The following is a 13893-nucleotide window of genomic DNA, read 5'->3' as shown; positions in this document are numbered from 1 at the left end:
TTGAAAAATGGTATTTAAAGGAAAGAGGCCACACTTGCTGTCTTACTTTTTGAATCTGTGGAGACTCAGGCAATCAGGCATTTGTTGTTTCAGAGACTGAATGATTCTTGCCATTGTATGGGCAAAGGAGGCTTGTTTAAATTAACCAATAGGAGAATTCTTGGAATTGACCAACATGTGAACAATTTTGTGACTTGAGCTGGCCTAATATGGATGATATATGTTGTCATAATTTATTTTTGGCCTATATCTCTCTTCTATCTCTCTTGAATCACTTCAAAAAATTGAAATTAGCCATTTAGGATCTGTACTAGAATAAACATGATTTAATGATTTAATATCCACGCAGCAGAACAATTGTTCTAGCAAATGAGTTTCCTCACTTTTTCTCTTCTATTAAATATGAGAATAGCTCTTCTGAAAAATTGAATACAGAGGAACATTCTAAAAAAAATACCATTAATCCCAATATAGAGATACAGTAGAATATTTTTAAAATCTAAATTAGTCATGTAACATTCTGGTTTTGATCCTTATCTGCTTTAGTGAATGTCTGAAAAATCCTAGCACTGTTATCTTTATCCCTGATAACAAATTAATAAAAGTAAATATTACTTTTTTGTAATTCTTTCTCCATTTAGACGCAACCTGTCCAGAACCCCCTACAGTTGAAAATGCCGAAATTGAAGAAGATACAATGAAGAAGTATGTACATGGCGAGAAAATAAATTATCAGTGTAATGATGGTTTTGAAATATCTGGATCAGGTTCTGTAATATGTACAAAAAAGAAGTGGTCACGCTTGCCAAGCTGTGAAGGTAGGAATGTGTGATCTCTAGGATATGCTTGACATATTTTTGCTGAAAGCCAAAATTCACCTAAAGAGTACATATTTTTTTTTAATTCAGAAATGAAATATTATTAATCTGAACCACTCACCCTAGGAGGAGCTGGTCCTGTGTCATTGTTCTTAGTTTTCCTGTTTGACAAATAGATAAGCCTGTGGGCATTTTGAGACAGTCATCATTTTTCCACCCATCCCCAGTTGCCCAACTTCCATCCCACAGATTCCCTCATCTGCTTCCAAAGAAGGTCAATGTTCTTTCCAGTTGGCCACTAAGAAGGAGCAAAATATAGTCTTTAAATAGTCAGGGGAAAAAAATTAAATTTCCACTTTTCAGAGGATTTGCAAGACTACTCTTCAGATTAATTAGAAAGGATAGGGAGACCATTGCCAATAGTAGCTGGTATCTTGAGCTCTAGAAGATGGAAACACCGAAAGCTGGGAGATGGGAGTGAAGTTGAAGTTCCTCCAATGGGAAATGTCTGTTCAAGAGGAAATGCAGCTCAACACTCTTGGTAGTGTTCCTTCCGTTTCAGCATTTCCTAATCGGGGTCAGCCTGATATCCAGTCTAGGTGAAGTCATGGAGACCCAACATGAAGGAAAGAGTTTAGATTAGTGCAACTTTTGTGTCTGGAAGTAGCACCTGTGGCTGCCTTGTTTGCCTTGAATGATAAAGCTTATTTATTTTTCCACCACTTATACCCCATCACAATCTAGAGATTCTTAGCTGCTGGTATAAAGTATAAAACCCAAATATAATATTCTCAATATAATCAACCACAAAAACAGTAAAGCAAAAAAAATGGGCTTAACAACCTACAGTATATATCAGTCTGTTCTCTCTCATCCAGATCTGACGGTTTCCAAGCACCAGCAAAGACCATCTCCCACACAGCCTAGATGATCACAATTGCCACCATTACTTTGATATCCAGTTTTGTGAGAGACTGATTGGAAAGGGAAAGGCCAGAATAGTCATCATGCAGAGGTTTATTAGACAACTTGTTCTCTGCATGCAGTTCATAGAAGGATTTATCTGATTAAATTTCTTGCAGGATAATCCAGTTTTGAAATACAACCTTTCAGAATTGCTCTAATACACAGTTACCAAATATGTACCAACGCTGTATTCTTCTTTAGCTTTTACAAACAAAATTAGTGAAGAGATTTTATACAGGTTCCCCCAACCCCCAGGTTGACACTCATCCTACAAAATAAATTTCAGGGGAAATTACTTACACAAACACACCACCACCATTCATGTATGGCTGATCAGGTACAGTATCGTGATAGTGATGATTGAAAGCACACAATGTCATTTCTTCAAGAAGGATAGAAACAGGCACTGTAGGAGGAAGAGGAGGTTCCATTGTCTGTAGCCTCACATTCCCTTCACCTCAAAAGGAAGCAGCCTCAAGCCTGCATGGCCACCCTTGTATTTTCTGTGTCCTATGATGTGCATGATCCGTTTTGGTTTCAAAAGTGGAAGCATGTTTAGAGACACTTGCTTTGAGAAAACCAATGCATTTTATCTAAATGGGACCATTTTTTAATTATCATTTTAGATGTAAGATGTTCTTCTCCCCCTCAAATTCAAAATGGTCGAATTGTTAGTACAATAAAGGAGATGTATTTGCCTCAGGAGAAGGTGCAGTATCGATGCAACCCACGTTATGCTCTTCTTGGGTCTCCTTTCGTTAAATGTTTGAAGAAACATTGGTCACAAGCACCACGTTGTTCAGGTATTTATGTACAGATCTTCACTATGTCAAAATAAAGATAGAATTGGAAATTAATTTGCTTTAACTTCACTGTCTCTTTCAGATTATTTTGAAAAGATTCTGTCAAGTTTTTTCAATATTTTATTGCTAGAATTATAAAATTTAATGTCCCTGTTGAACTGTGAAAGTAGAATATATTTTCATTAACATTGCCCCTCTTCTACAGAATTTTGAATTTTTACTTTTATAAATCTATTCACTTCATTTTATAGCTAGAAGATTTTTCCTCACTTGGAGCACAAACATTGATCTCTATTTCACAATTAGCCTCTCCTCAGTCCTATGATACTGTATAACACAAAATTGGTTGTCATTTTAAAAATCTCAAAAATATGACTTACGTCAACTTCTCCATCCATTTTTACATCTATAGTCATTGTACCAAGATATATAGATTGGCCCATTTGCTTCATTTTTTTCATTTATTAATAATTTGTACTCCCTTTTCCCTTTCAAATTTAATTATTTGAGAGTTTCCTACTTCACTCCTCATTGCACCATTCACATAGCTAACGTTCATTTGCCGATCATTTACATTCTCACCCAACAATATGACTTCACCCATTAATAAAAATATATTCACATTCATGTCCCCAACCAATGCAAGCCTGCTTATAATCATTCATTATACTTTTATAAAGGAATGTATAATAATTAACTATCATGGGGAGTGGGGGAAATCACATATTCATGTCTTACTTCCTGCTTAGTTAAGTGTTCCTTTGATTGTTATGTTTGCTTTATATGTCTCTAATACCTCTATTATCACATTCAGGAACCAACTTTCAACTGTACACAAAATATTCCATAATTCCAAGCCTGTTCTTTTTATCATAAACTTTTCCTAAATCAACAAACTTGCAATAGAATTATTTTCTCACATTCAAATATTTCTTAATTTTAAGAAATTAAGAATGTCTTAATTCCATTGCCCGCCTAAAGGACAACAATATCACTTGTATATTTCTGCCCAACATAAAATCTTTTTGCACTTTCCCAATTTTACTCACTCTCTCCCAGGTACATTCATAGGAACAATTAATAAACCAATCTCCCTGTAGCTTTTCACTCACCCACACTACCTTTCCCTTTCCATGGGAACAATATGAGCCTTCTTCCAATTTTAAATTAAACATCCATGTATAATAAGCCACACAGATTTTCCACTATTTCATAATTAATTTCTTTGTAACATTTGTGTGCCACCACTTGTCCTCCTGGCGACCAAGACAAAGGAATACCTCCTTGATTTTTCTTCCTCAGAAACCCATCTTGGACGGTATGTTGGGCTGAAAAAGCATGAGTGGTCCCAAATCATCCTTTGAAGTACCCTGGCTGATGGTCAACTTGAATTTCGGTTCCCCAGCCCTAGGCACTGTAACCACTTCACACTGAAAACACATTTTAAAATTTCTCCCGATACACCATCTAATTTGCCTACCCTACCATTTTTTTCATCATTTATGGTCTTTTTGTGACTTTTGCTTTGATGCTAATATCGGTAGGATTCTATTCATATTTTTCAGTTCCATCCTTCAAACTATCCCTATTCTTTGCATGCTCATTTGTAGCATCATATTTGCATGCTTCTTCCAGCATCCCCTCACTTCAGTTTCATCCCAACTAATTGTTTCCCTTTAAAAAACAAAACAAAACATGGGGACAACAGAGTTAGATGAAATACTCACAGGAACGGAAGAAAAATGGATTTAAAAAATGTACAGTTATCTACTACATATGGAGTTAGAGAAGGAACAAGTGAAAGAGACAATGATAAAATGGACAAGGAACTTTGGATACACAATTGAATTAGATAGATGGGAGCAACTATGGGAAAGAAACTATAAATTGACAATGGCGACTGTGTATAAAGAAAATATGTACAAAATGTTTTACAGATAGCACATATCTCCAGAAAGATTAGCTAAAATGTTTAAGGACAGGTCTATGAAATGTTGGAAATGTCATCAGATGCCAGGTTCCTTCTACCATATGTGGTGGACATGTGTAGAAGCTAAAACTTATTGGAATATAATTAGAACATGGATAGAAAAGATAATATAACAACATATAGAACTAAGACCAGAAATATTCCTGTTGGGTATTCTACCAGGGAAATACAATAAAGAGAAAACATATTTAATTATTCACATAATTACCGCAGCCAGGATTGTGTTTGCACAAAATTGGAAAGCATTGAAAGCCCCCCCCCCCAGAGGGAGAGGTTATTGGGAAAATACTGGAATGTGCAGAAATGAATAGACTAACAATGACAATTAAAGATAAGACAGAGTCAGACTACCCTGAAATCTGGGGAACTTTCTATGAATGGCTGAAAAGAGAATATGGTTAAAAGATGGTTAACATCAATTTAGATGGAAGAAGAAGGAGCAGATAAGAAGGGAGACCCAGGCGACACAGTATTGAATAACTGGAGGTTGTATAAATATTTATAGAAGTATATATCTAGAAGGTTAGATAAATAGAAGTATTAATGTAAGAGAAAATTAATCTTATTGTATATAATACAGATAGGGAGAGGAGTTGCTCGGACATTACCCCTGAATTGTATCTGAAGAGGGATGAGAGGGAAGAAAGGAGAGGAGAGAGAAAAGAGTAAAGGAGGGGAGAAGGAAGTAGGAAGGTTGGAGGAGAAGAGGAGAAGTGGGGAGAAAGGGGAGGAGCATGGTGAAGGAAAGAGAAGAGGAGAGGAAGAAGAGGGAAGTAGGAAAGAAAGAGAAGAAAGGGAGAAAGAAGGTAGAGAAGAAGGAGTGTGGATACAGTGAAAGGGGAAATGGGCAAGCAACACCAAAAGTCATGTGTATGTAATAGTAATAGTAGTAAAGTTGGAAGGGACCTTGGAGGTCATCTAGTCCAACCTCCTGCTCAGGCAGGAAACCCTACACCATTTCGGAGAAATGGCTGTCCAGTCTGTTCTTAAAAACTTCCAGTGTTGGAGCATTTACTGCTTCTGGAGGCAGGCTGTTCCACTGATTAATTGTTCTCACTGTCAGGAAGTTTCTCCTTAGTTCTAGGCTGCTTCTCTCCTTGATTAGTTTCCATCCGTTGCTTCTTGTTCTGCCTTCAGGCGCTTTGGAGAATAGCTTCGTTATGGCAGCCCCTGAGATACTGGAAAACTGCTATCATGTCCCCCCTTGTCCTTCTCTTCATTAAACTAGACATACCCAATTCTAGCAACCGTTCCTTATAAAATCCTGAACGTGGAGCCTTCTGCAGACTATAAATAAATACATAAATAAAATGAAATAAATACATGTATTTATTTCATTTTATTAAAAGTATCTTATATAAGAATGTAAAAAGAATGTATCTTAACATCTGATAAATATCACGGTATATGTATGGGGGAGAGTTTGGAAAAATAAAAAAAAAATTATATAAAAACAAAAACAAACCAAAACAAAAAACCCTCTATATAGTCTGCAGAAGGCTCCACGTTCAGGATTTTCAGCTTACTCCAATAATTATGAAGGAAATTTTTAAGGGCATTTTATCTGCCTTTCTTAATAATACCAACTCTTAACTAGTCTCATTGGCTAGATTTTTTTTTTGCAATTCAACTGTCTTGCTCTCATCTTTATTTTTCTTTCCCACAACTGTTCCCTTATATATTTTTCTTGTTTACAATCTTTTCCAGTTCAACACTAAGCATTGTCTAAGCACTTAGCTGCTCACTAACATTATATTTCATGTTTATTAGTATCATAATCCCACTCACTTTTGAATCACAATTTTTCAGTCTGTTGCTAGCACCTTTTTCATGTTGGTTTTCTAGTAATTCGCAAGATTAATCTAATTGCTAATGTAATCTGGCGGAATTATGGTTTGTCTTCTTGCAAGCATGCTATGTTCAGCTGAATTACTTTAACTTTATTATTAATATTACTTTGCTCTTTGTCCATCATTTTTTCTGAAGACCAAAACATGTTCTGCCCAAATATAAAAACTCCCTTACGCTTTATTAAGTCTTTCACATTTTTTCATAAACTATCCCAGGATGCTTGTAGGTTAATTTCTTTGCTACACATAAACATGAACAGATATATACTTAACACATAAAGCATAAAGCATAAAGCTCTATCATTAAGCATTAAACCCCAAATAATTATTGTTTTCATTCATTCTTTCATTCATTCTGATTCACTCACTTTTTCTGTAATCTTTCATTTTCTTCCATTCTTTCATGCTCCCCAATTTTATTTTATTTTTATTTTTTTGCCCTAGATTGCATTCATTCCGAATGCTACACACCTTTTCCCAAAAACTATCTTGGGATATTTCATGATTATCATTCAGGGGAGCGTAACTTGCCCTATCCTCAACCTACATTTTTCTACCTTATTGCATTTCCCACCAATCTTGATGGCATAAATCCACCTTTTCTCACTGGTTACCCTTAACCATCTTGAGAAGAAGATCTATATTTCTATTCCTTGGGGCTCAATCATTGGCATTAGGGCAAGATTGATAAAATAGTATATCTTCCACCAAAATCCCTAGCCAATAGAATCTGAGATCCAGAAATCATTGCCCAAATATCCTCCCAATGGTTTGATTCATGTCTGCTAATTTGAGTAACTCGGTCTTAAATTTGGCTGGTTCCTGATTTCCTTGTAAGAATATGCTAATATACAGTTAAGAACTCTTCAAAATCTGATTTTTCTTTCTATTCTTTGAAGTCTGCCTTACATCTTCCTATACACCTTTTAGTTGTATTGCCCAATTTCTCATTGGAATTTTATTAGCAGAATCTGTTCACAGGAACTGATGCTTTCATCAAAATGTAAATTATATCCTTTTGTTATGGCTGCAATATGATGACATTAGTACAAATGGGGCAGAGGATGTACACTTTTTTTCCCATTGTCCTCCCCCCCGCCCCCTCCAGCCACTTGACATCTTCCCTTTTCATAAATGCCTCCTCCAGAAGTAAATCAAAGTCTTCACAGAAAAGAGTGTAATTAGAGAAATAGATAGGAGATCTAGGCAACAGGATCAAAATGGGAAGAGGTTTTTCAGAAAATAGAACATTTTCATGTAGTAGTCTTAGACAGAAGCCAGAGGGTGGCCAATTACAGATGAAGACATTCCTTATATTTAATACCGGTGGCATGTTCCTGACGTCATGGCCAGTCTTTGGATAGCAGACCCACAGTAGCCCATGTATTCAGCTGTTAGTAAATGCTAGATCAATTAATAACAAAGCTTCTCTTATTTGTGACTTTATTGGCAAAGAGCAGCCAACCTGGCATTTATCACCAAGTCCAGGCACACTCCAGAATGGGGAGTCTCCCTCTCAGAGATGTGTGCAGCTGGGTTTAGGATTTAGCACCAGTTAAGACCTCAGGGTAGAGGAGAAGGAGGTATCATCCAGGAATCTCTTTTGGTCATCTACAGCCCAACTCATGACAATAGCCACATTCCAGATATGATTTTCTTGAAACAATGGGAATGTGATCTGGCAGGATACCCTGGGAATTCTATTGCATGATCCTGCCAATTCTCTGATTATGCTCTGGAATCAAAATATGGCTGATGCTTTGGATAGGATTACATCCATGCAGCCTCTTCTAACCCTTCTCTGCTGGCCTTCTCCATGATTCATGGAGGAGTTAAGGATTTGAAAAAGGTCAAGAGATGTCTAGAGAGGCACGGGAGGAAAACAAGGACACAGATCAGAGTCTGTTGTTAAGGTAGCTTTGTGGTGGTAAGAGTGGTGAAACAATACATTATTTTTCTGCTCTTATCTCATTTGTAGAGTATCACCCAATGGCCATACTTAAGATGATAGGGTTCCTCTTAGAAAGGAGGACTTGGGTGATCATCTTCAGGGTCATGTGGAGGAATTTGTGGAACACCTGATGGAAAAAGTTGCTTGTATCCATTCTCAAACATAGAGCAGGGCCATTAGAGATCGCTTACCCAGTTATCTGGGAAAAGATTGATCTTGTTAGGACAGGGTTCTCAATGCTGTCAATGCAACTACCTGCATTTTAAATCCATGTCTCTCCTGGCTGGTGAAAATCTCCATGATGGTGACCTCCAGGTGGTGATCAATGCATCACTGCAGAAGGGGGCATGCATGGGACTTTAAAGAAACATTATGCTGTCCCCTCCTTAGATGCTGTGGGTGTCTGAATGGGCGAACCACAGGCTTCAAATGAACCCTGATAAGACTGTGTTGCTATGGCTGCTTGGAGCTTTGGGATCTGGGCATTTAACATCTTCAGTTCTGGATGGGATTGCACTGCCCTAGACAGATCCTGTGTACAACCTATGGGTTCTCTTAGATTCACAATGCCTGTTCAATGGTACATGTAACATTGCTGTAATATGAGTTGCACTAGTTGCTGGTTTGCTTCTGAGTCAAATTCAGTGGGTTAGACATCATCTTTAAAGCCCTTCATGGTATGGGAGACTGTCTCACCCCAATGGGATTGACCCACCCCACTCCTTCCTGCAAAAGGAACATGTTGCAGACCTTCTCAGTCAAGGAACTTTGGCTAGCAGGATCTAGTAAAAGAGACTTCTCTGCTATGCCTCCCCGACCCCCAAAAAAAAATCTAGAAAAATCTTGCTGCTGAAGGCAAAATACACCCTCATCCTCTAGGCCTTCTGGATTTGCCTTAAAAACTGGCTCAGCCAATTGGCCAATTGGAACCATGATGGGACATTTTACACTGGAAATGACTGGTGGGCTAAGAAAAAAGATTCCACCAGTGTACTGATTATGTACTCTATTAATTTTAATGTTTATAATTTTTTTAATGTTCTTGCTTTTATTGTTTTGTAAGCTGTCCCATCACTTCAATACTAACATGGATGGCATAACATCCAGTACAACTACACAATTTATTTGTACAAGATTTGAACAGTTGTTAATGGAAAAAGGGTAATAAAATTAAGAATGCCTTGTGCCGTTTATCCCAAAGCAATTGCTATTCATTTTAACACAGATCTGACTTAAAGTATTAAGAAACTAATAACACAATATGTTTTAAAGTTGAAAGACAATACTAGGGACAACACTGATAATTGTTTTCTGCCTATCAGTTAAATAAGCTGTAGGACATTGTTGCTTTTTAAAAATAAGAATTTGTATACTTTACAATGTAATTTCTTATGTATGTTAAAACATTCTTTGTGTGCGTACACTGTAATATATGTAATCATGAGCATATTATATTATAAACTATAATATTTGTAATTATGCTCAATAGATTCTGTATGTATTATAGATATTGGAGGGAAATGTGGACGCCCACCTCCTGTGGAGAATGGAGACATTGTGGACTCACCCAAGGCAAACTATTTCCAGTCTGAAAGTGTAACTTATCAGTGCCAAAATCTCTATACAATGGAAGGTTCTCCCAGAGTGACTTGTCATAATGGTCATTGGTCACAAACACCAACATGTAGAGGTATAACTAATATCTATAATTCTTTATGGATTTATTCTTTATAGATAAATATTGTACTTTGGGAATGGAATAAATTTCATGACATCAGAGCTGTTATGTCAGTATGTTCATGTCAGAAGGTATTTTACTGCCTTGTAATGGAATTAGAAGCTGTAGTATTCTGAAGCAAGATAAAGTAAATCTCTCAGGGAGAAACTGCCTAATAATGGACAATTGTACAAAATCTTCCACCATTTACAAATGTTGTCCTCATTTTGTGTAAACTTGCCGCTGAAATTCTGCTTTCCCTAAGCTACATTTCATTACAGATACCTTTTTATTCAATGGCATGATTGAAAAGAACTTGTAAAAATTCAGTTTTTAGTTTACTTGAGTTCAGTATGTAGATTTTCTTTTTCTTAGTATTTCACAGCTGAGAACACAGTGCACTCTAATCATCATCATCGTCATAAATCAATCAATCAATCATTCCTTGAACAAAACTTACAAAAAGCCATGTTTCCCAACAATCCCATGGGATTTTTGTTTTGTTTTGTTTTTTGAATGATAGCAAAACTTGAATCTCTAGGGAACTAAAATTACTGTTTTTTAAATAGGCATTTTATATATGGAGGCAGACAGTTCTCTTTTGACTTAATCACGTCTACCCTGATTAGTCAGTGTTGAAAAAGAAGATATAAGGTGACATTTTAAGAGAAGTTGCCTGAAAGTGGTCTTCTACTAATTGAGATCTTCAGTATGAGGAAATTTGCAAGAAGAAGGAGACTAAAACATTTTTCTTCTTCCTTTTACACATGTAACATTGTCTTGCTTAAAAGAGGTTTATGTATGTTAGGTAGTTTAGTTCATGACGGATAATAGTTGAAAGACAAAAGGAAAAGGGAGGGACAAAGAAAGAGAAAAATCCTTTTACATAGCTCTCTAATCATTTTATCCAACTGAAACATAAAATTTCTAACCTAAACTTTAATTGTTTTATCAAATGAATACTTCAAACTTTCTATATGTCATTTGATCTGTGTCCTTCTGCAGCTGCTTGTACAGCAAGTGAAGAAGATATGAGACAACACAATATAAGGCTGAAGTGGATCAATGGAGATAAAATATATTCCGCAGATGGAAATATCGTTGAATTTGAATGTATAAGACGCCATAAACTACATCCAAATTCTGGCGCATTAAGAGTTAATTGTGTGAATGGGGAATTTGACTATCCGCATTGCATTCCTGTATGTATACTTTTAGAAAAATATTTTCATCTACCAATATTAACATTTCTTTCCCTTTTCTATATATTTATTTATGCATTAAAAAAATCACTTAAAATAGTTAAAAGTCTGGCAGCTAAAGTTGTAGATGTAATAGATTCTGAGGTAACTTGGTCTTCTGCAATTCTTCTAAATCAGAACACTTCTTAAGATTCCTATGATCTAAATAAAATTCCCTCCGTTCAGAGCAATGGGAGAGAAGCACTATGGGAACGGGGGGGGGGGGTAATACTTAAAAATAATGAGGAATGGGGCACGGAATGCTGAATCTGCCAGCATTTCATCTCTTCTAGTCTTTTGCTGAATCCAGACAGATTCCAGGATGAATACCAGGAGATTTCTCTGTGCTGGGGGTGAAATGAGTGGAAACTCTGCTTTAAACCCAGTGAGCTATTTGCACTCATTGGCCTGAGTGCAACAAATTTAGTGGCCTCAAAATGAATGGTTCCAAATAAACACCTATACATTCTACTTTATTTATTGCATTGATATTGAAATATTGAAATATTCTCCTTCTCTTTAAACTTGCATATTCTTACTCACTTACTCATGTGTCTACATGCATATTTATAAATACCTGTCAGAAGCCACAGGACCAGAGCAAAAAATAAAATTAATTGAATTAGTAACCACTAATACTAATATAGCAATAGCACTTAGACTTTTAGACCACTTCATAGCGTTTTACTGCCCTCTCTAAGCCATTTACAGACTCAGCATATTGCCCCCAAATATCTGGTCCTCATTTTACCAACCTTGGAAGGATGGAAGGCTGAGTCAACCTTGAGCTGGTTAGTATCAAACTCCTGGCAAAGGGAATGCAGAATTAGCCTGCAATACTGCGTTCAAACCACTGTACCACCAGGTCTGTGTAACCATACATTATTTACTACATGTAAAGTAAGGCATCCCATGAAATATTTCTAAGCTTAGAATAGATGGAAAAATAGATTGAACAAGAAGATCCTCTGAAACGAATTGGACAATATTGATTGATTATCCATCACTAAATGAAATTCTATTGATCCCAGTCCACATAGTTCTTCTTTCCCATTGCTCTGAATGGAAGGAATTTAGGTTGGATAACAGAAATCTTATTATATGATAGGATTTGCATTTGAATAATGGTATTAGTGAAATACAAATCTCTGTTGAGATTTACATGTAAATATCAAATATTTCTATAGCGGACATTTTATTAGAACATCTTAGTTGATAAAAAATGAGGACTTTCTTGGCCTTGCTGGACTACAGTTCCCAGTATTCTTCTATTGGCCGTGTTGTCTGAGGATAATGGGAATTTGTTTATTCGCTGCATTTGTGTTCCATCTTTCCTCAAATGTATCCCCTGTGAGGATGATTTAAAGTTTGGTAACATCTAATTCCCAAATCCTATTCGGAGTGAGATTCATTCAGATTCATTCTGAGTACCATTTATTTCCCAAAAGATCAAGAATGCCTAATAAATTATTAAAGGTTATTACATTTGATTGTGTCAAAAGTCATCTAAAAAAAAGAAATTGCTCAGTGATAAAATGGTCTACAGTTTTTGAATCACTTGAATAGTTTTATTCATTTGATGTAAAAAATAGCAATGCTGACATTTCAGAATTTTATTGTCCATGTAGTTTGATATCTTAAAATTATTTCAGGCTGCATTCTGCTGAAGATCAGATGAATCAGTTTAAAAAAGAATTACATAAAATGTACAAATGCAAATTTATTTCTTTACTGTTCACATTTTATTTTACAGAACCAAGTAAATGAACAAGAGAACATATAGAGCATCGTTGAAGTAGAAGATGAGTGTCTGAAATCATATATCATTCTCTTTAATATGTTCACATGAAGCTGGATTGTATACAGTTATAAACAGTGGATCCAAACCTCAAAGCCTGTTCCGTAAAAGACAGATTTTACCAACTGTAATTACTGGGAAAAGGATAAATTTCTAGACCTTCTTTAAGCAGATAAAATACTATAATGTAACATTATATATAACATCCCCTAAACTCCGCTGAAGATGTTACCTAGCCTGGTAATGAAATATTCAGATACCAACACACAAGCTCGGAGAACGAACCTCTACCCTCATAATGTAACATTATAAATACATTTTTTAAATGCATCTGGAGTGAAGAATGTAGATTATTTTCTATATATATTTTAGCTGTAAACATTTGATTAATCTGAATTATCAATCAGCAGCCATTTTTAAAGCAATGACAATAGATCATTGAAATAGATGTTTTTACATATAGAGGTGTTAAGCTCTTTAAAAAATAAAAAAATCCATAAATGATTTTTACTGTCACACAATTTTAGTTTATTTTGTAAAGATACATTTAATACTCCAGTTCACAATCTAATCCAAGATCCAGAAAGAGTGGCTCTGGAAATAGCCTAATCTACTTTGATGTTCAGAATCTGATGGAGGTTCGGCCAGATGGATTTCTATAATTGTTTTTGTTTTGCTTTGTTTTTGTTTATTTGTTTTTATAGTACAAAATTATATATTTATAAGTAATTAAAGATTAAAATAAAGTTTAGAAATTGG

General features: G+C 35.7%; 1 protein-coding gene across 4 annotated transcripts in view; it reads left to right on the top strand.

The window, feature by feature from the left end:
* LOC120301235 (complement factor H-like) overlaps positions 1-13893 on the top strand; it is a 99317-nt gene extending 85424 nt beyond the window's left edge. For all 4 annotated transcript variants that reach the window (XM_039328177.1, XM_039328175.1, XM_039328178.1 and 1 more), the window contains 5 exons: positions 642-818; positions 2411-2587; positions 9886-10068; positions 11101-11297; positions 13090-13893. In XM_039328177.1, coding sequence (XP_039184111.1) covers positions 642-818; positions 2411-2587; positions 9886-10068; positions 11101-11297; positions 13090-13119 — 764 coding nt within the window. In that variant the 3' untranslated portion in view covers positions 13120-13893. The remainder of the gene's footprint in view (positions 1-641; positions 819-2410; positions 2588-9885; positions 10069-11100; positions 11298-13089) is intronic.

The sequence above is a fragment of the Crotalus tigris genome, unplaced genomic scaffold, assembly GCF_016545835.1.
Source record: "Crotalus tigris isolate CLP2741 ecotype Arizona unplaced genomic scaffold, ASM1654583v1 scf7180000024372.1857965, whole genome shotgun sequence".
Classification (NCBI taxonomy): domain Eukaryota; kingdom Metazoa; phylum Chordata; class Lepidosauria; order Squamata; family Viperidae; genus Crotalus; species Crotalus tigris.
This window is presented reverse-complemented; position numbering and strand designations above follow the sequence as displayed.